Source organism: Venturia canescens, chromosome 2 (assembly GCF_019457755.1).
Source record: "Venturia canescens isolate UGA chromosome 2, ASM1945775v1, whole genome shotgun sequence".
Taxonomy (NCBI): domain Eukaryota; kingdom Metazoa; phylum Arthropoda; class Insecta; order Hymenoptera; family Ichneumonidae; genus Venturia; species Venturia canescens.
The window spans coordinates 27,426,542-27,449,092 of NC_057422.1; the positions used below are offsets into that span (position 1 = coordinate 27,426,542).

The 22,551-nt window shown below is 35.4% G+C and overlaps 2 protein-coding genes across 7 annotated transcripts in view; one reads left to right on the top strand and one right to left on the bottom strand.

Moving 5' to 3' along the window:
- brun (trafficking protein particle complex subunit brun) overlaps window positions 1–22,551 on the top strand; it is a 595,546-nt gene that overhangs the window by 80,224 nt on the left and 492,771 nt on the right. For all 6 annotated transcript variants that reach the window (XR_006259965.1, XM_043411897.1, XM_043411899.1 and 3 more), the window contains exon 5: window positions 18,101–18,299. Coding sequence is in view for 5 of the 6 variants with exons in the window: in XM_043411897.1 (XP_043267832.1) it covers window positions 18,101–18,299 (199 nt within the window). In the remaining variant the exon portion in view is untranslated. The remainder of the gene's footprint in view (window positions 1–18,100; window positions 18,300–22,551) is intronic.
- LOC122406452 (uncharacterized) lies at window positions 12,274–13,132 on the bottom strand. Its single transcript, XM_043411908.1, has 5 exons — window positions 13,087–13,132; window positions 12,911–12,989; window positions 12,685–12,796; window positions 12,508–12,598; window positions 12,274–12,436 (listed from the first exon to the last, which is right to left on the bottom strand). The coding sequence occupies exons 1-5, from the start codon at window positions 13,093–13,095 to the stop codon at window positions 12,344–12,346; spliced, it is 384 nt and encodes a 127-aa protein (XP_043267843.1). The 5' UTR covers window positions 13,096–13,132; the 3' UTR covers window positions 12,274–12,343.

Below are 22,551 nucleotides of genomic sequence, written 5' to 3' on the forward strand. Positions count from 1 at the left end.
CATTTCTTACTCTATGGTGGCAAAGACTTATAAGAAAATCGATTCTTTTTAGACTTTCAGGAGCTTCTGATATTATTCACAATATTCGACGTCGATTGGATCGATACAAATTATGTTTAAATATGAGTTAAAAGTACTTGTCCGGCCCATCACTTTCCATCAAAATTGTTTATTCAAATAAAAATCAGGGCTTCTCTAGATCTGATCCAGCACAAATATTCATGCAGAGCGTATTTAGAGAGTTATCTTCAAGTAATATTTCCTTAATTGCACTAATTGATTAAGAATGGAAACGAACTGTCCTGTACTATACAAGGGATGTTATTGTGCATCGATAAATAAAAAACATTTTGCACATTAAATATGTTCAAGCTTCCAAAAATAACTCCCCAGTTGGTATTGGAATGACGGCAATTTTTACTTCTCACTTTTTCCAGCGAACGTATTTCATTCGGTATAACTAACCTATACTATTATTAAGAACATTAAACTAATAATAAATCGCATGTCAATAAATTTTCAACCGGACTCTGCCGTACAATTTCGTTTTTTTATGATTGATTTTTATTTGAATGAATAGTGATGGGCCGGACAAGTACTTTTAACTCATATTTAAACATAATTTGTATCGATCCAATCGACGTCGAATATTGTGAATAATATCAGAAGCTCCTGAAAGTCTAAAAAGAATCGATTTTCTTATAAGTCTTTGCCACCATAGAGTAAGAAATGACTAGCTTGCATGTGATTTTTTTGGATTTAAAAGCTTCTTAGAACAATTCCATAATGTTGAAATTTGGAGTTACTCATAAATTACTTGTCCTTCGATTGATATCATAAATTTTAGTGCTGCACGTAACTCAAGTGGTAACTTTTTCAATTCATTAGAAAATACTTGGCCTCGAATTGATATAATAAATTTTAATGCTGCACGTAAATTAGATGGAATTTTTTTCAATTGATTTAGCTGTTCGAATCAAATAAGAAGAATGAGGCATCGGTTTCCAAAATGATTTCAAGCGCGATTTTTCGGTTTTTTATTTTTTACTTGTTATTTGATTCTTTTGACACTTTAAAAAATAGATACAGATTAGTTTTTTTTACAGATAATGTTTTTTCAAGATTTTAAAAATTTCTATAAAATGACCATTTTCAAATTGATGCTACAGGCTTCTTTCTAGTTGAATCGACTTCTAATACAGCTCATTTTTTTCGTTTTTTATACTTTCCAAGCGAGTCATACCGAAAATTTGGATTGCGTGAAGAACCCTAGAGAGATATCGTTCCAAAGTTGGTCTTTTTTGAAATTTTACGAAAAATCGCTAACTTTGACCGTGCACCACGGATTTCTATCAACTCCGAAGTTCACAAAAATTTAGGTGAGAGTAGTTCTTTGTATCTAGAATGACCCGCTTCGAGGAATTTCTTGGTCCGAACATCCATCACTCTTTACAGCCTGCTGAAAATTACATAACTCCGAGTGCTTTGTCATTGAAAAATGTATGATGCAGTGTTTCTAATTTTTTTTAAGGCTGTTTTTCGAAGTTTTCAGTACAGGTGTATATATATTTACCATAAAAACAGTAGTACATTTTTTGAAAAATGGAATCATAATCATGTTCGTAATCCGATGTACTTGGCCACTTTTGTATTTATTTGAAAACGTTTTCTTTCTTGAATGAAAAGTCTTACAACCATTGATTTCCATGATTTTACAGGTGACTGCTCAAAAAACATAAATGTACTTGTCTCTAGTTTTTTACAGCATTCATGCTGGTGATGTCAGGTTTAAAACATTCTTCAAGTAACAAACTTAAAGTAACATGGCTTCCTTCACGCACACCCAATATCACCGCGACAAAATATCACACGACAAAAAAAAACACACGAGGCAAACTTTGCGCTCCTTGGCTGGGCTACTCCGGGGATTTTTTCCTTAAAATTCCGCCTATTTACTTTTCAAGAATTTTCTTTTTTCTTTGTTCAATTTAAAAAAATAAGAGAAAAAAATTCTTGAAAAGTAAATGGGTGGGTCTTTTTTTTTTTAAGGAAATTTTAAGGAAAATTTTAAGGAAAAAATCCCCGGAATAGCCCAGCCAAGGAGCGCAACATTTGCCATCCATGTTGCTAATGAATGGTTGTTTTGAGGACCGCCCTCAAAACCACCATTGGTTCTCAAAACAACCAGTATATACGAAAAAACGCATACAAACACACCCAAATACAAACACAAACACGCACGCACACAAACACACATATAAACACAAACACGAGCACACATAAATACAAACACACACACGCACGCACACAATTGAATACAGACTTAATACTGAATTCTCATTATAATTATTTACATACGTTAGCCCCTGTGTATCAGGGATTATCCCCACTCTCGCGTACCTACGTTACCGTTATCCATAGTCTTAAACACACCACTCACATGTATACACAGTGTCGAACACATCAATCGATTTGAAAAATTCGTGCCTGGCTTCGATGAATGTTCATTGTAATATTTTGTAGTGTGATATTTTATCGTAGTGATATTTTATCACGGGGATGTTTTGTCGCGTGATATTTTGTCTTGTGATATTTAATCACGGGGATATTTTGTCGTGGAATATTTTGTCGCGGTGATTTTTGTCCGTGATATTTTGTCGTGTGATATTTTTTCATGTGATATTATATCGTGTCACCAAATTTTTGTGAACTTCGGAGTTGACAGAAATCCGTGGTGCACGGTCAAAGTTAGCGATTTTTCGTAAAATTCCGAAAAAGACCAACTTTGGAATGATATCTCTCTAGGCTTCTTCACGCAATCCAAATTTTCGGCATGACTCGCCTGGAAGGTATAAAAAAAGAAAAAAATGAGCCATATTAGAAGTCAATTCAGCTAGAAAGAAGCCTGTAGCATCAATTTGAAAATGGTCATTTTATGGAAATTTTTAATTAACCCTTTAACGTCCAAAAGACACCTTTCGCATGTACCATTTTCTACGGGATTATTCACTATGAAAACGTCGTCGAAAAAATTCGTAAGCTTCTTCGTCGACTATTTTCGAGGGCGCTCTTTTCAATGGTGCCATATAAATTTGGTTAAAACCCTTTTTTTATTATATTTTTGCAAAATAAAGCAAAAAAGTCGCAATTTTCGAGGTCTGTTTTTTTTTTTCAATCCACGATACGGAAGCCTTAACATATTATTTTTCAATAATAAAGGGCATAAATCGTGTCTTGATGTTTGTACTTTCGAAGTATGTCTTTGGTTTTTTCCCCTTTAGGCTTACCATTGCAAATAAACGGTAAAATAGCTGAAATAAAATTTTAAATTGATCATCAATTTATCAAATATTATTTTTTTTTTCTTTTCCAAGTCTTTCAAATCAAGTCTCTTTTTCTCGGGTAATTGTCTCAGTACAATTTTTTCCATGAATCAATTTTTCGATTATTTCGCCTTAGTATTTTAAGGAGGGTGGATAGCGACGATACAATGTTGCCATGCTAAACCATGTTAAATACATTAAAAATTTCAAAATGATAAGAATTTAATGAAATTTGCTGAACATATTCTTTAGTGCCAAAACCCATTCTGGCGCCAAAACGTCCCAGTGCCAAAACGTCCTCGCGCCCAAACGGCGACGCCAAAACGGCCCCGCGCCAAAACATCCTCGCGCCCAAACGGCGGCGCCAAAACGTCCTCGCGCCCAAACGGCTCGTGCCAAAACGGCGGCGCCAAAACGTAACGTACCCTTAAAAGGTTAATTTAACCTGATCACAATGGAAGGCCTCATGATCTGGAAGACTGAACCACGTTTTTTTATAATCTAGATAGTATACTAAAAAAAATGGAACCAATATTATTTGACTTGAACGTAAAGTTTGTGTGAACCATCATCTTAAAACGAGGCAAAAAATGGTCATTTTTTTATGTTTATAAGGCTCGTTCTCGTGACCTTGAGCACTTACTTAGAGAGTTCAAATTTGGTATTTGGGCATAGTTTTTAAGGTACTTTAAAGTACCCAAGTTTGAGCAAAATCGAAAGACCCCTCCCGAGAAGTTGGGCGAAATCCAATGGATCTACTCATATAGTTATGAACCCCAATTAAGACTTGGTTTTTGTGGCAAGACAGACTTTGCGGCAAAAAAGGAAGAAGCTGTATTTTATCTCGACGAGAAGTCGTTTCCTTGTTAAATTTGTTGTGAATTTGATGTATCATCTCATCGTACAGCCGATATTTCTTTTCGTCAACGGTCATTGCGGACTCATTCAAACCAGTTTTTAAAAATTCGTTTACCTTCCCAATAACTTTCTGCTTTTTAGCAGAAGAGTATCTAACGATGTGTTTACGTTTCTTCAAAATTGGTGACTCATCTAAGGCTTCGAGCAATTTTCGAAGTCCACTATTGTGATTGGAAATTGCGAAACTTTGATGTGATGAAGTTGGTTCAGATTTTCCTTCACTAACTGACGAATATTGAGAAAAACCTCCGGGTTGCTTCGCATGATTTTCCGTATCACTATCATCTTGAAATACCATCTGAGTTGATTTGTAGCGAGATTACTAGCATCGCATTTTGCTGAGTGTTTAGGATCAAGTTGATTCATAGCGACATGAATAATATCCGATTTGTTAGAAGATCCAAGCTGACTTATGGAAAATTCGATGCAATACGATTTATCTGAAGATCCAAATGCATTTCCCGGTTCCGGTCTACGTCGATTATCTTCAATTTCTTCATTTGGTAGCGGAAGTCCATGCGAGATGAAGAAGATGAAGTCCTAATGTCAATGATGGCTCCCTCTCGATTTTGTGCATAGTTACCAGTTTCACGCGCGCACGCTTGTTTTTATGATTTTTTTTTGTTGAACGGATTGTGGCAGTAGTTTTTCACCATCGCAAATAAACCAAATGGACCGTCTATGTTTGTAAAATGTAGACTTTTTCAAGCTGTTCATTAAACAGACCGTAGCTGTGATAAACCAGCTGGTTATCACGGTTCACGCGGACCGTGGAGAGAGGCAGTTTCGTCGACCAGACAGTCTGAACGGGGGGCTTCGCCCAATCACGTGCAAGTATTGTGTCCCAACTAACGCACCAATCAAATGCCATGAGAGTCTTCCAACTTAAGCACCGATAAGCTATGTCCAGTTTTTACGAAACGAGTTCCGATGGGAAGGAAGCGTCGACTATTTCAGAGTAACTACACATTTAATTGCCAGTGAACAAAAAATGAAGGCAAGCTGAAAATTTTACCGAACGTTTCTCACATGTTGAACTATATCCTGTAAAATTTTTGATAAAATCCAATCGACCCTAAGGCCGAAAAAAAATAAAAACTGGTTTTATCTCCGATTTTTGGCTATACATTTTTCTTTACAAATCGGATTCATATTTCATCAGCTTTATAAAAAAGAGCGCTTTTTTCGGTCAAAATGCACTGGTCGGATTTAATTTTTGCTGTATTAACCCTTACGGGACACACAATTAAAGGTATGTAAAATATTTTTTTTTTTTTATTTTTCTATTAGGACTTCACAAAAACCAAGTCTTAATTGGGGTTCATAACTATATAGAAATGTTTTTATATGTGTAACGCGTAAATTGAAATTGCGCGCCCTGAATGAACTTTTGATTTACTTTTGTGTACGAATGGTAACCCTTATGGGGCTATCCCCACTTGGAAATCTAAGATTGAGATCAATTCCGAAATTGTAAGAGCTCTCTTCGCTCGGGGACGTCAACGAGGTGGGATCATAAGAAGACTCTTTTACAAGTATAAAGCTGGCCAGCGTTACATTGGCGAGTGATCCGTTCCTGTTATACCGAAATCTCAGCTTCTAGTCCTCGGGCAAGAGCCAACGAAGATCATCTTCTCGACAAGATAAGTTATTCGAAACTTTTTAATTATATCAAATCATAGAATCAACCATTGATTGTTTATGTGTACCGCCGACAAAACGAATGTATGTATGAGAGCGAATGCGAGTGTGACGACGGCGATAGATTCGAATTAGTGTGGTGTATGAAACGAGAAAAGAGAATTTCTGAAATATAAGGTTAATTATCAGAGATCTATAATATTTTGACAAGGATGTTTCCTTTTTTTTCTATTTCTTATTGTCCAAACTGAATGAATTCTTACATATGATACAAGAAAACGATGTTTTAACGGACAAAAAATTTTGAAACTCTCGGCCGAAACCTGTCTCGTTACGCATGGAATACCCCATATGTACAATTGTAAAATTTATGATATCAATTAGTGGACAAGTATTTTATTAGTAATTCGCAATTTTAACATTATGAAATTGGTCTAATACGCGTTAAGAATACTCGTCTGACTCAGGTCGCTTTATGGAAATTAGCAGAAAATCAGCAACTACAAAAAATCTCAAAATCTTGCTTTCTAACAATTAGAACGATGCCAACCAATATTTTTTTATAATCAGTACATATGAAAAATCAGAACATATAAAATTGTGTGTAAATGCGAGTTGAGAATACTCTTCCGGCCCAAGTAACGGTGAAGTCATAAGTTACTTTACGATAGCAGAGACTTATAAGGAAACCGAAACCTTCCTGCCCATGACTTTTTGGTATAATGGCTAATCTAAAAAAAACACATCAAAGTTCGAGTCATTTGTTACCCTTTGGCAGTAGAGACTTCTAAGGCCCGCTACACACGGTCAATAATATTGCACAGTAATATTGCATAATAAATTTGTATGGTGTGTAGTGCGCCATAAATTTAAGATAGCTCAAAGTTCTGTTCAATGATTGCGCAATGTTTCAATACTACATCTACACGTTCAATAATATTGTGCAATCACCTATATTGCGCAATATTATTGACCGTGTGTAGCAGGCCTAAGAAGATCGATTCTTCTCTGAATTTCAGAACCCCCTGGTATTATTCACAACACTCGACGTCGATTGGATCGGTACAAATTATGTTTAAATACGTGTTAAAAGTACGTGTTAAAATACCTGCTCCTTTTAAAATTAAGGTAGCTCGAACCGACGCGTGGCGGCGTTCAGGCCAGGTCGGCAAGAGAGTTACGTTACAATATACAGGGTGTCCCATTTTAATCTTACACCTGACTTTTCGCGGAAAATATTGCTCGGATCAAATATTGTGTGGAACAAAACTTTTAAGGGTTGGAGGAGGACGTTTGATAAAAATTGGTTTGTGGATCCAAAATTCAAAATGGCGGCGTTAGAATGGCCGACATGTTTTTTTCGAATGGAAACATAACTTTTTTTCATCACCAAAAAAATTTTCAGCGCAAAACCAACAACTTTTGTTGGAAAAATTTTTTGATTAAGTTCATATTTTTTAAGTGAGGACATCATTTTCAACTATTTTAGAGGTATCCAGGATGCACCGCGAAGAGATCTTTAACGTACCAAGTGCAAGTGCGTTTGCGTGTGCGTCTGCATATGCGTGCATACGTGGAGGTGCATGTGTGTGTGTTTTTTATTTTCATTCTATTTTTCAACTTTTTTTAAAAAGAGGGGCATGCAATGCCTTTATGCCCATAGGTACGAGCTCACAAGGATTAGGTCTCTGCGGTTCGTCACTACCGCAGTATTTTCGGACTCCAAACCCTCCTTGTGAGTGTACTCTGATCCCTCCCTAGAGATTTTCAAAGATCCCTCCATTCATGTTTAATTAAACATGCCTGAACTCTTCTCTCAAAACCATCAACTGTGCGTAGGAGAACATCTCTCGGGATCGCACGGCAGGCAGCTCTTATCCGCTCCTTCATGTTCTCTCGTGATTCACGTCGATATAAATTTTCAGCTCGGAAGTAATTGCCCCGACACCTCCCTAAAATAAGGAGCATATCAACGATTTCGTTGGGACTGAAATCAGCCATTGTTGCTAATTTTCAGAATTTTCCTCTAATTTAAGAACTTTTAAAAATTTCGAGAATCAAGAATTTTTCTCTGATTTCAGAACCTTTACAAATTTTCGATTTCGTCTCTTGCTAATGGCTGCGGAATCAGAAGATAAACGTTTCAATCAATTTTTCATCCGTGGGCGATCACAATGACTTCTAAAATAAAAAATTCTTCTCTGATTTACAACTCAAAAGTAGGCGTAAGTCTCGCTTACGTGAACTTATCTTTAAGCGTAAGCCTCGCTTGCGTGTACTGATCTTTAAGCGTAAGCCTCGCGTACGATTAAAGGTAAGTTAACTTTGTGGCACCTTTACAAGACTACCACAAAAATAGTCTACCTTTAAGAATCTCTACCGATCGATTTCCACCAAGGAAATGTCGACCTACAAAATAACATTATCACGTCTGAAACTACCAAAATTTTTTCACTACCATAGTAAAGTTTACCAGCGATAGATCACTACCATAATAAATCTCTACCAACCCAATCTCTACCACTATCCTACTTTACTGACGAAAGCTATGCCACAGCCATGTCTACCATCATAATTGTCAACCGCGAAAAAATCTTTACCAAGCGTCATACCTACCATTGATGAAGATAAATTTTTACCGTCGATAACAACTCATCATTTCATATTTTTTTCAAAAAGTCTTCATAAATAGCGGCATCAATCATTAACATAAAAATTTGCGCGAAGCATGGTAGTGAACCATTTTGAGTGTTAAAAGGTTATGAAGCCGAAGCTGTCATATTATTATATTTTCTGGATTTAACATTTTATTCTTTTAATGTCAGGTCATGTTAATTTTATCATATACATACAAAGCAAATTAAAATTATCGTAGTCAATTATGTGTCATCTAACTTCGTAAGATATCGATAAGCTGTGCTAAAATAAAAATATATGAATATAAGTAAATTAAAAACATTTGTCACTCTAAGGATGAGTAGAAAATTTCTCTGTTCGTCTGATACGGCTCAGCACAAATCGGACATATTGATTTAAAGGAAGGGTCGCGTTGTTTTTTACCATCGTCTAATATATCTCGGCCCAAATTGCATTTCATGCACAGACATAAATGACCGCATGGTAAAAATAAAATTTTTGGGCGGTTTATTAAACAGCAAACACAAATTCCAGCTGTTCCTGACGCTACTACATCTTGAGGGAAATCCAAGACTTGTAATTGTTCATAAATGGCTGGTTGTTCTGGCTCGATTTCATCAAACATATTCACTGGAAAGGGTTCATCTGCTAAATGAAAATAGCCAAATCAATGAAATGTAACAATAGGAAGAAATGTTTTATGCAAATAAAATTGTAAAAAAAGATAAGTATATACCATCAGCATTTTCCTCTGTATTTGCTACTAGCTCATTAGCCACAGGTTGAGCAGCTTCCGGAGCTTGCTGACGATGATGCTCTTGTTGTAAATCATGAGGCAGCTGTTGAACGTTGACCACATCTTCAAATTGCAGTTCTGTGTCGATGAAAATATTGATCATTATTATTGTAATTATAATTATTTTTACAAATCTGATAATCACCATTGTTCGTTTCCATTGCCTCAGCTACTGTTGTATGCTCTTGATGTGTACCCTGTTCTTTGTTTGTGTCTATTGGAATATCAACAATTTCATCAGCCGGCACAAGGTCTTCTAATGTGAAAGACTCGTTACTTCGTCGATGTGGATTTCTAATTCGAGCAGAAGGATTCCTTCGGCGGTCTTGGAAGTTCCTTTTCCGGAGGTGCGGTTCACTGAGAATATTCTGTTGATGTACAGGATAATATGCATGCTGTCTTGGATGGGTTCTGGAAGCTCGAGGATACTGATGATCGTCAGGGTATAAATCTTCCACGTCCGGTAGTTCGTCAATTTCGTTATAATTTTCATCTGCAATCAATAATTAAAATTTGTTTTAATCTTATGCCTGGAGAACGAACGGTTCGCCGAATCAAATATTTACCGTCCAATCGTAAGTTTGCCTGGTGAATGGCGATGTCGACTTTCCGTTTCACGACTTCTCTTAAAAATTCATGCATGCTTATTCTGTAATTAAAAGGAAAAGTAATGAAATTAATTTTTATTATACTTGTTCTTAAATTTATCAATGCAAAAATTTGTTTGCCAATATTATTAAATATACCTTCCAACGCGAAGTCGATTTTGGAACGATTGTATCCGCGTATCAATAATAAGTTGGGATCTTTTTCGATCCATCGTTAGATCATGTCCTTCTTGTATTCTGTTGAACTTTAAGGTCTCGTCTTTGATTATATTAGACATTCCAGCTATTGTGAAAAGGAAGATTAAGGAGTTTTCATACACAATGGACGAAAGTAAGTAAAAAGGGAAAAATATTAATATAAAAATGTTATTAACAATTTAATAATTACAGTGAACAGAGGGAAAAACATGGGAATCTAAATTAATGATAATAAGCATAGAACCTTTATTAATTATATTCAAATTTTATACTTACAGATGAACTTGAATAAATTGGGACGAGTTCCTCCTAATTTTGTCAAGATACGTCGGTTGCATGATTCAGAAAAATTATTGGTTCTTGCAACAGAACCAAAGACCGAGACGTATTCTGGATGAGAAATCCATGTTTCTCGTAGATAATCAATAAAGTTTTTCATTCGAGGGAAAAGTCTGGTGAATCGTTGTGACTGCTCATAAATGACTTCGAAAGCTTCCGGAAATTTCTCTGGTGGAACCAACGGCAGAGCCCATGCCATGTATAAAATATTTGGCGGTGCTTCGTTCAAGTGCAATCTACGCCATTTCCTGGTCACACTCTATTGAATTTAATGGTGAACATTATTTAATTATTATTCTATGAAATCGTAGGTTACAATTTTATTTCCAACGTACGCATTTAAGTTGTGAGAAAAAATATCGGTTATACTTACTCGAGTTTCATGGAACCAACATCCTACGTATCTTGCCTGTGGAAAAACTATCCGAATGGCTTTTATAAGAGCCCTTTCGAAATCTCCTGAAATTTCTCTGATATTTTCTTTCAAACCAGGAACTTTATCGCAGAGAAAATTCAAAATTGCTACGTACATTTCAGCTGTCCTCCGTTCACATAGAACGAAGAATGGAGAAATACCCTGTCATTAAAAAAAAATGTGAATAAAAATATTTAAAAAAAAATAGAAATAAAACAACGGTAACAGCAAAGTAATTACCACATCCATCAATCTGAAATGGACTATAAAAAGTTGTGCACATCTAGGCTGGTCAGGAACAGACTATAAGGAGTAAAAGTAATCTTATTTTCTTATACCCATTAATTACATATAATGAACGAAAATTAACATAAATTAACGAAAAAAAACTTACACGAAACGTGCCATCCATGTGTAATTCTGTTAAATCCGTCATTGCTTGAAGAATTGTTTTGGAACCAAACACATATCCCAAGCTATCATCGGTCCCTTGCACTTCTCCAAGATAAATGTCTTTTGCATCTTGAAAATCATCGAGCATGAAACCGAGATGAGGAATGGTTCTGGGAAGTAAGGGCCGGTGTTTCCGCCGTTCCCTATCGACAATTTTTCGTCCCACCAGTGGATGGATAAGATGGGCAATATCCATAAACCTTTAATTTATTATAAAACTATTAAAATATTTACTTATATATATATATATTACCTGGAAAATTATAATTCGTAATATCCACGGGCATATCATGGATAGCCGTGTGTTATTGACACTCACTGTCGACAAACTGCATTGAAGACTTCGTTTGGTGGATCCTGACTTATCGTTGCATGTCTCTTCAACTCCTTCTTCATACTTTCCAATCGTAGTAAGTTTTCAAGATTCCGCCGTGGATGCGAGTGTTGCCCTGTTATAACTATATCTCCGTTTACTGACACTTTGCTAACCACTGGACATCGCGATTGTGTGGTCCTTTGGGAACATACGTATTTATTTTCGTCTTCTTCGAATCTGACGTCTCGGTGGTAAATATGGCCTTCATGGAGGAAACGCAAGCTGCTTACACGTTGGCCCGGAACCACGATCATCGTAATCGAACTATTTTTCGACGCCTCTATTATAACTATTAAAATATTTCATTAGCACAGAAAACAAAAAGCACGTCGTCATAGCAACTATAATATAAAACAAAAGATCGTCGAAACTATCATTTTTTTAACGAACATTCGTATGATGAACCATTCATTATATACAAGCACACCGATACTGAAAATGAAACACTAGCAACAGAAATAAAACACTTTCAGTTACAATGAATTTTTATTGTTACATTTCATATTAGTTACAATGCCATTTATTAATATAAATTGGCATTCATATAATAATTTGTTGAATACCAAGGGAAGACGATTTTATTTCGTTAGGATATAGGTTTATTTACGTTAGGATATAGACATAATTAATAATATTTCATTATTCACAGTCTTTGTAGAATCGTCTTAATAAGCCGTAATTTTCCCAATAATGTTTACACCAACGATCTTCTTTCGGAACCTTTCGAATTTCCTGAAAAATGTATAAATTCTGTTAGGTTATTTGTAATTTAATTGAAATAATAATAATACTTGATAACTTACCTCGAATTTATCAATTAATAAACACCACCGATCGTACAGCTCCAGCGGGGTTTTTTGTCTCCGAACAAAAATTGGTTCCTCAGCCATTTTGCTACAATTAATTTAACGCAAAAACTTAGAAAGTATGATACTTTGAAATGATTAATTATTTTTAAACCAAAGATAAAAAACACTTACCCCCAAATGTCCTCATTAACAACATATTTGACATGACTCCATCGTGTCCGAAATAGATTGTCATAACTGAAAGCTCTCAATAATATCAGTTTTTGATCTTCTCCCAACGTCCCTGCAATGAAATAAAAAATTAATGCAAAACTTTAACTATTATTTACACTTCCATGAAGGTTTCGTTACAAATTTTTTTTATTATTTTACATTTACTTTAATTGCAATTGCTTACAAGTTCGTAGATCACGCGCCCACGTATGTTCATTTCGGTACATCTTCGATGCAGCAACAATCCCGAATGTGCAATTCAGCTACAGAAACCGATATATAAAGCTATCTCATTGAAAATAAAACACAACTGATGAAAAATTTGACAATTAATCGTGCAACTTTGATTTGGGCTCTTACATTTGACATTCAAAATGGCTTCCTGCAAAATTTTCTTTCGATGCTGATTAAAACCGTCATCTGTATTAATACAATACAATTGATACAAATAAATGATAGTTTAATTCAAAACGGTTCACTACTGTGCTTCGCGCAAATTTTTATGTTGATGATTAATGCTGCCATCTATGGAGACTTTTTGAAAAAAATATCATGAAATGATGAGTTATCGACGGTAAAAATTTATCTTCATCAATGGTAGGTATGACGCTTGGTAAAGATTTTTTCGCGGTTGACCATTATGATGGTAGACATGGCTGTGGCATAGCTTTCGTCGGTAAAGTAGGATAGTGGTAGAGATTGGGTTGGTAGAGATTTATTATGGTAGTGATCTATCGCTGGTAAACTTACTATGGTAGTGAAAAAATTTTGGTAGTTTCAGACGTGATAATGTTATTTTGTAGGTCGACATTTCCTTGGTGGAAATCGAGCGGTAGAGATTCTTAAAGGTAGACTATTTTTGTGGTAGTCTTGTAAAGGTGCCAACTTTGTAAGAGATTAAAGAAAACATCATTGGTAGTACTGACGTAGTCTGACTTTGCGTAGTTCTCTTACTTTAGAGTTTTAAATCAGAGAAGAATTTTTTATTTTAGAAGTCATTGTGATCGCCCACGGATGAAAAATTGATTGAAACGTTTATCTTCTGATTCCGCAGCCATTAGCAAGAGACGAAATCGAAAATTTGTAAAGGTTCTGAAATCAGAGAAAAATTCTTGATTCTCGAAATTTTTAAAAGTTCTTAAATTAGAGGAAAATTCTGAAAATTAGCAAACAATGGCAGATTTCAGTCCCAACGAAATCGTTGATATGCTCCTTATTTTAGGGAGGTGTCGGGGTAATTACTTCCGAGCTGAAAATTTGTATCGACCTGAATCACGAGAGAACATGAAGGAGCGGATAAGAGCTGCCTGCCGTGCGATCCCGAGAGATGTTCTCCTACGCACAGTTGATGGTTTTGAGAGAAGAGTTCAGGCATGTTTAAACATGAATGGAGGGATCTTTGAACATCTCTAGGGAGGGATCAGAGTACACTCACAAGGAGGGTTTGGAGTCCGAAAATACTGCGGTAGTGACGAACCGCAGAGACCTAATCCTTGTGAGCTCGTACCTATGGGCATAAAGGCATTGCATGCCCCTCTTTTTAAAAAAAGTTGAAAAATAAAATGAAAATAAAAAACACACACACATGCACCTCCACGTATGCACGCATATGCAGACGCACACGCAAACGCACTTGCACTTGGTACGTTAAAGATCTCTTCGCGGTGCATCCTGGATACCTCTAAAATAGTTGAAAATGATGTCCTCACTTAAAAAATATGAACTTAATCAAAAAATTTTTCCAACAAAAGTTGTTGGTTTTGCGCTGAAAATTTTTTTGGTGATGAAAAAAAGTTATGTTTCCATTCGAAAAAAACATGTCGGCCATTCTAACGACGCCATTTTGAATTTTGGATCCACAAACTAATTTTTATCAAACGTCCCCCTTCAACCCCTAAAAGTTTTGTTGCACACAATATTTGATCCGAGCAATATTTTCCGAGAAAAATCAGGTGTAAGATTAAAATGGGACACCCTTGATTCTTGAATCTCTGTGTGTTTCAGATGTTGGGGGTAGCATGAGTTTCGGCGCATTAGATAGCAGGGCATTTGAATCCCACAGCGAATCGAGAATGAACTCGAGCACGAATAATTATTATAATCGTTCGAAAGTGCAATACTTTTGAAAAAAATCGCGCTCCATATCAGATTCAGTTCTTTTGTCGATTACTACATATTTGAAATACGGCAGATTACTGAAAAAAAATTTGCAAATCTTCAGATGGGATTCTCTGAAGTAAATATGTTTTAATCGCAGCGTGTTTTCCAGATTTTCTGACGAGTTCGAGCTTCAACGCCGCAGCTGGCGGGGAATTTCAATAGCGGAGCGAACCGGAAACGAAATCGAGCACAAATTGTTTTCAATAATCTTCCGAAAGTGCAATACTTTCGGAAAAAATCGTGCTCCATATCGAATTTGGTTCGTTCGGCGATTACTTTTAGTCCCACTCCCAAATTTGTGAAAATCGAGCGCTCATGATGCTATCCCTTACTCGTCGATCGATGCGAATCGTATCCGCGCAGGGGTTTAAGTGTTTCTAGAGGAGAATCCGACAGAAAATTGAAAAAAAATTGTAAATCTTCAGATGGGTTTCTCTGAAGTGAATAAGATTCAATCGCAGCGTGTTTTCTAGATTTTCTAACCAGTTCGAGTTTCGACCCCGCTCTTTCTGTCAAATTTTGAGGAAAATCAATTAAAAAAAAATTTGTTTTATTGTGTTTAATTTCGAAGGAATTCCTGGTTTGTGAGGATGGGAGTGTAAAAATTTGTATTGTAAAAAAGAACGAAAACGAAGGCAAAGTATTCAGTGTAAAAAATATCCAAAAATATCAGTCTTTATTCGTATCGAAGAGTTACAGAGAGTCAATATGGCGGCGAAGCCATCGAAGAGAGCCGGTTATGGAATGATTTCCGAAAGAATATTGTGCGAAGTCAAAGTGAAAAACACCGAAGCAAATTCTGATCTTCGTATTTCGATGGACGAGAATGACGCGGTCGTAAATCGCGACACTCACGAACACTTTCATACGACACAATGCGAAGGAAAGAAAATCCCGAAAATAGAAATGTAATCGTGAGGAAGTATCGATCCGTCGCGCGTCACGATCCGAAGGGAAGAGAGCGAGAAAGTGCCGGTTTATAGCTACCGGCGTGCGGAACACAAGGCAAGGAGGCGCGCGCAGAGGTACACGGCACCACTTGGCTCAAACGAGAGATCAACCGTCGACTGAGGGCCTCACGCGAGAACGACGAACTATGCCCTTTTCTAAACATATTGAAAAGTCTTCATATGTTTTTCTATTAACCCTAATCACTCACACTTCTTTAGGAACATTTTTCAGCAAACATCACAGAGCAACACTGTGTTACACAATGCGTCGCAACAACAGGGAATAGCACGGGCACCATACGACACTGCATTACACAGTGTTGCACAATATTCTACAGTGTCGCTTGCTGGAAAACGTCAGAACTATAAAAAACAAATGGGGTCGTTTAGACCCCAAGTGAGTAATTAGGGGTAAAAATGATTTCAACAACAAATTACAAACAAAAATTATAAATAAGGGGAACAAATTCAACAACGATCGAAAAAAATCATAAACCTTACGGAAAATGATTTTAATTTCACAAAATTGTGGAAACATTAATTAGAAATCGTGAACAAATTGAGGGGATTACTTCAATCATTCGAAGGACATCAAAATCATTATAAAATGCATAAAAATTAACGACAATTATTGAGGAAAGTTTTTTTAAACATCTCATAAAACATTCAAAAACATTAAGAAACCTTATTGAAAAACAGTTTATATGATTTAGAACTACCCCAAAATGATGTTTTCCAACATTCCAACATTGACGCGCTTAAGAGTATGGATCAGATGACTAACCTCACTTGGAATTTTCGAAATCGAAATTCTTTGACACAGTTTGATCGATTAAAAAACGGCTCTGTCAGCCTACGCAGAAAGATGGCAAAAATCGACTGACAGAGCCTTTTTTTAATCGGTCAAACTGTGTCAAAGAATTTCGATTTCGAAATTTGCAATTATCTCTCTCTCACTCACGGTTGTAATATACCGACTGATCCATCCTCTTAAGAGCGTTATCTGTGATATTTCATTTATTTTAACATCATAAAATTATGTTTAAATACGTGTTAAAAGTACTTGTGTGGTCCATAACTTTTTATTCAAATTGCTCTAAATCTTTATTGTCTTCACTGTGTTGTGCCCGTACATCGCACTCCTAAAATAAAGAGTATATAAATTAAGCGTTCTCAGCATAAATGTATCGACGGCGGAATATCGACGTTCTCGAATGAGCGCATCGACCCTCGATGTCATCACCGAAACTTTGAGAAAGCATATCACGCCATATTGTCGCGAAAGGGGGAAAAACCCCCGAGTCTACAAATTTACCAACTAACCAAAATTCAACAGTCTTTGACGAGAATTGTAACGATTGGTCTCGAGGCACTAAAACCTGGAATTTGTAACTTCTTAAATAAACTTATTGTTAACTTGTTGTAAAAGTATCGAGTTGGAGTTCAGCTCTTTTGGCCTAAGTCCCTTAAATACTCGTCCTTGATAACTCGTCCCTTCGCGACGGTCTTCGCGGACGCAACAACTGATTTCGACCCTGTTGACATAGAAATTCTTTTAACAAGGAATTTCAACTCAGAAATAACGTGATGATCGTTGCGGCAGCATAGCACACACCGATAATTCATATTCAACTCAATTGTTTTGTGGTTGATTTTTTAAGAATCCCAAAATAAAATAGTACTGTTCCTTTGTAAAAAAATCTGAACTTTACGAAAATTATAAGTAAGAAAATTTTTTAAATGATACATTAGGAAAAAAGCGATTTTAAAGCTATAATCGTTTTTTTTCGGGATTTTCCAGATATCTGAGAATACTCAAAATATTTTTAGCAATAAGCTGAGATTTTTTTATATAAATATTATTAACATTCAATATTCCAAAAAATAATTCAGGGATTCGATATTTCTAACACAAAAAATCAACGATCGCAAATTTTCAAACCTCTATAACTTCAAAACGGCTCAACAGAAAAATTTGAAAAGAATCATGAAAGCTCACAGTGACACGAACTATTGAAAAGCAATGACCTGTACTCATAATTCAGACCCTCCGGCATAAATTCATTCCATAATTGGTGAATACAATATACATATATGATACAATACCGGTCAACCGGTTAAGAAAATTATATGAACTGCAAACCTTATCTCATACACACAAGTAAACTCATAATAATCATGAATTTGTTATTTCTTCACGTAAGAGTGGGGACCCCGTACATATGAGCTCAAAAAATCTTTCTCATTTTTTTTTCTGACAACAGGTTCTAGACTCAGGAATTGTCGTACCACCCGCTAATTTGATAAATATACCAACAACAAAGTCTTTCGTTTTGAAAAATCTTCAGCCCCATTTGCAGCCGCAAAAAATTGAACGCGTCAAAGAAGATCACGGGCCATTTCTCTTTACCCCAATAAACTTCGGATCATTGGAGAGAAAAAATACTTCAAAGAGTAAAGTCGGTGAGTAGATAACTTTAAATTTTTTAGTAAACACGTTTTTACAGTGCCATGTATACTGCCTTAGAATCATTTGATAAGGATCGATTTGGTTACGAGTAATGTTGATGGAATAAAATGAAGTGGAGAAAAAAATTAGTTTTAGAAAAAAACAACATTGTAAAAAAGATATGTGTTTTCAAAAAATGATTTATCTTCAAACTCCGTTGCTTAAGAAAATAGCAGTAAACTTTAAAAAAGGTGGGGTAAAAAAATGTCGAATAACCGAATTGTAGAACGACCGATATTTCGAAATTTTTAAAATTGTAATATTAGATTGATAAAAAATAAGTAATTTGAAATTTATATTCTCGATTGACTGTTTAGCAGACTAAGTGTTAAATCGAATTTTCATTCTCTGAATTTGTATTCACTCGATGATATAAATTTCGATAGTTTTCATTTCCAATGCTATTCTTACAGACCATACGAATGTCATATCAAGAGACTCGGTAGAGTCTCAGGACAAGTACATTAACAGCCCTGTCGTCTGAGTCTGAGGCTCTCGCCGAGGCTATACTTTCTCTGAATAAACGATTCGCGGTGGTGGGGATAAAATTGCCATGTAATTTTCTTCAATTGCGAAGCTTATGAGCTATGTACGGCTTTGAAAAGTGAACTTTCAGCTAATTAAGAAGTTCTCTGTCGAATGAGCCCAAAATCAGCATGATCGGTGTCGTAATTTCTGAGAAAAAACTTTGCACAGGCTTAAGATTCTGTAAAAGTTACTAACACATTCAGGATTTGACGTATCTGTATACGTACTCCAACCGCTACAAACATAGGCCCCTTGGCCCCCATGATCACCAATCCCTGGTGGGAGAATTTTTGTTGCAACCAATGAAGGGTGAGAGAATTTTTTGGCCAATGACATCCAATAGAAAGAGAAAGGAAGATTGGCGGAAAGCTAAGGAGCTCGAGAGCTCAAAAGTTACCAGCCGAAGTTTCACGTCGTCATGTTGACGTTAGTAGTAAGGCTATGCCAGTTCTAACTCTGGGATCTCCGGGGCGAGCGGGGACGGGGGAGCGCGGGGACCGTTGCGGGGCTGCATGGTATGTGGAGGGGAAAGGTTCTCGGCCAGCGGGGGTGCGGCGGCACTTTGATGACAAAAGATTGCCGCACTTCTCGAATGACTGATTTATGTTTCCGGTGTGATCATGAGATTGCATAGGACGGAATTTTCTTTTGAAAAAGTGACCTGCTCTTTTCAGAAAAGATCTCAACCCCTAGGGAAAAAAAAGGTTGGGACAAGTACATTGATGGTCCCTCGTTTGCTGATAATTCCACCCATAAAAAAAACTTTAAACAAAATTTTTTTTTAATTGTAAAAAAAATTATTTAAATACAGAACAATTCGAAAAAAATTTTACAAATCTTGAAAAAATGTTATATTAATAAAAAACTAATCTGCATCTATTTTTTAAAGTGTCAAACGAATTAAATAACAAGTAAAAAATAATAAACCGAAAAATCGCCCTTGAAATCATTTTGGAAACCGATGCCTCATTCTTCTTATTTGATTCGAACAGCTAAATCAATTGAAAAAAATTCCATCTAATTTACGTGCAACATTAAAATTTATTATATCAATTCGGACTAAGTATTTTCTAATGAATTAAAAAAAGTTACCATTTGAATTACGTGCAGCACTAAAATTTATGATATCAATCGGTGGACAAGTATTGTATTAGTAACTCCAAATTTTGACATTATTGAATTGTTCTAAGAAGCTTTCAAATCCAAAAGAATCACATGCAAGCTAGTCATTTCTTACTCTATGGTGGCAGAGACTTATAAGAAAATCGATTCTTCTCAGACTTTCAGGATCCTCTGGTATTATTCACAAAATTCGACGTCGATTGGATCGATACAAATTATGTTTAAATATGTGTTAAAAGTACTTGTCCGGCCCATCACTTTCCGTTTAAATTGTTCATCCAAATAAAAGTCAGGGCTTGTCTAGAACTGATGGATCACAAGTATTCATGCAGAGGGAATTGAGAGAATTATCTTCAAGTAATTTTTACTTAATTGCACTAATTTAATAAAAAACGGAAACAAATTATTCCGCAATATAGAAGGGATATTATTGTGCATCGATAAATGAAAAAAATTGTACATAATGTATATGTTGAAGCTTCCAAAATAACTCTGCAGTTTACATTCGATGACGGCAATTTTTACTTCCCACTTATTCTTCCAGCGAACGAGTTCCATTCGGAATAAGAACTAACCTATACTATTATTAAGAACATTAAATTAATAATGAATCGCATTTCAACAAACTTTTAACGAGATTCTGCCGTGCCATTTCGTTTTTTTATGATTGATTCTTTATTGAATGAATAGTGATGGGCCGGACAAGTACTTTTAACACATATTTAAACATAATTTGTATCGATCCAATCGACGTCAAATTTTGTGAATAATACCAGAGGATCCTGAAAGTCTGAGAAGAATCGATTTTCTTATAAGTCTCTGCCACCATAGAGTAAGAAATGACTAGCTTGCATGTGATTCTTTTGGATTTGAAAGCTTCTTAGAACAATTCAATAATGTCAAAATTTGGAGTTACTAATACAATACTTGTCCACCGATTGATATCATAAATTTTAGTGCTGCACGTAATTCAAATGGTAACTTTTTTTAATTCATTAGAAAATACTTAGTCCGAATTGATATAATAAATTTTAATGTTGCACGTAAATTAGATGGAATTTTTTTCAATTGATTTAGCTGTTCGAATCAAATAAGAAGAATGAGGCATCGGTTTCCAAAATGATTTCAAGGGCGATTTTTCGGTTTATTATTTTTTACTTGTTATTTAATTCGTTTGACACTTTAAAAAATAGATGCAGATTAGTTTTTTATTAATATAACATTTTTTCAAGATTTGTAAAATTTTTTTCGAATTGTTCTGTATTTAAATAATTTTTTTTACAATTAAAAAAAAATTTTGTTTAAAGTTTTTTTTATGGGTGGAATTATCAGCAAACGAGGGACCATCAATGTACTTGTCCCAACCTTTTTTTTCCCTAGGGGAAGTTTATGGTTTGATATCACGTCTTTTTTCTCAAAAGATCCTTATTTATGTTCAGATGACTATAAGATTTTAGTTTAAATTTCTATGAATTGTTTATAATTTTCGGCGTATAACGTTGGTTTTCACGAAAAAGACCTATTTTTCGTCGACATTATACTGAAAATATTTCGATAGAGGTTTATTCTTGGACTTTGGTTATTTTTCTCTTTGTCTTCTAATATGTTTCGTCCATTGGGAACTCAAGAGCATGGAGCAATGCGTGTTGCGGGCCGAGATATGATTTTCGGCTGATAACGTTAGGAAAAATAAAGGAAAAGAGGAAAGATAGATCAAATTCAAGACACAACAAATCCAACGGAATTGGCCCTTTTTAAATGTTGCTTTTGCATTCTGAATCTAGACATTTTCGTATCATTCAAAACGTGTCTCCGATGAAATATATTTCCAAAGTTTGCAAGTGGCCGCTGAGATCCAATTATCTACAGTTTGATAGTTGCTGAAAAAAGGCACCCGGAAACATTTATTATGTCAGAACTCAAAAAAGCAAAAAAAACTGAGCGTACTTAATTCAACAGAGCAACGGAATTCAAAAACGTTTAAGGTATCTGCATTGGTTTTGGAGAAAAACAATTTCAGGAGAATTCACGAATGAATTTAAAAGTTTAAAAACTCAGAATAAAATAGAAAACGGAAAATTTAGGAATTTAGAAAAGCTGAAGACGTTTGTGATGAATTTTTGAGATTACATGTTACGGTTGGAGTAAAAAATTTAAATGATTGGCACACATGCTGCGACACAAAAATATGAAAGTTTGGAGGTATTCGCTTCATACCGCAGTAATACAAACTTCAATAGTATTTAAAAAGAAATACTTTAAAACTTACTAAACCAAGTTCTATTACTCATTCTCATAATCAAAGATAGGGGGTGATACTTAACACACATATTTATGCACAGAAATTTCAGAGTTCGCAGGTATCTGCTGCGATTCAATGTATCTGCGCAATAAATTTTGAAGACAGCAATTTAAAATCTATCCATAAATGAGCAACTGAAGACTTCTGTGATGAGTGTTTACTTCATATATATGTTACAGTTAGTTTTAAAAAGTAAAATGAGTGACACAGTATATCAATTTTATAATTCGCAGATATTTGCTGTATTTCGATAA

Bases quoted from the DNA above. Each gene is read 5' to 3' on its own strand.
- LOC122406452 (XM_043411908.1), bottom strand. The intron at 12,797-12,910 runs GTAAGCAATTGC...ATTTCATTGCAG, and splicing joins GGCGCGTGATCTACGAACTT to GGACGTTGGGAGAAGATCAA. The intron at 12,437-12,507 runs GTAAGTTATCAA...TACATTTTTCAG, and splicing joins TATTAATTGATAAATTCGAG to GAAATTCGAAAGGTTCCGAA.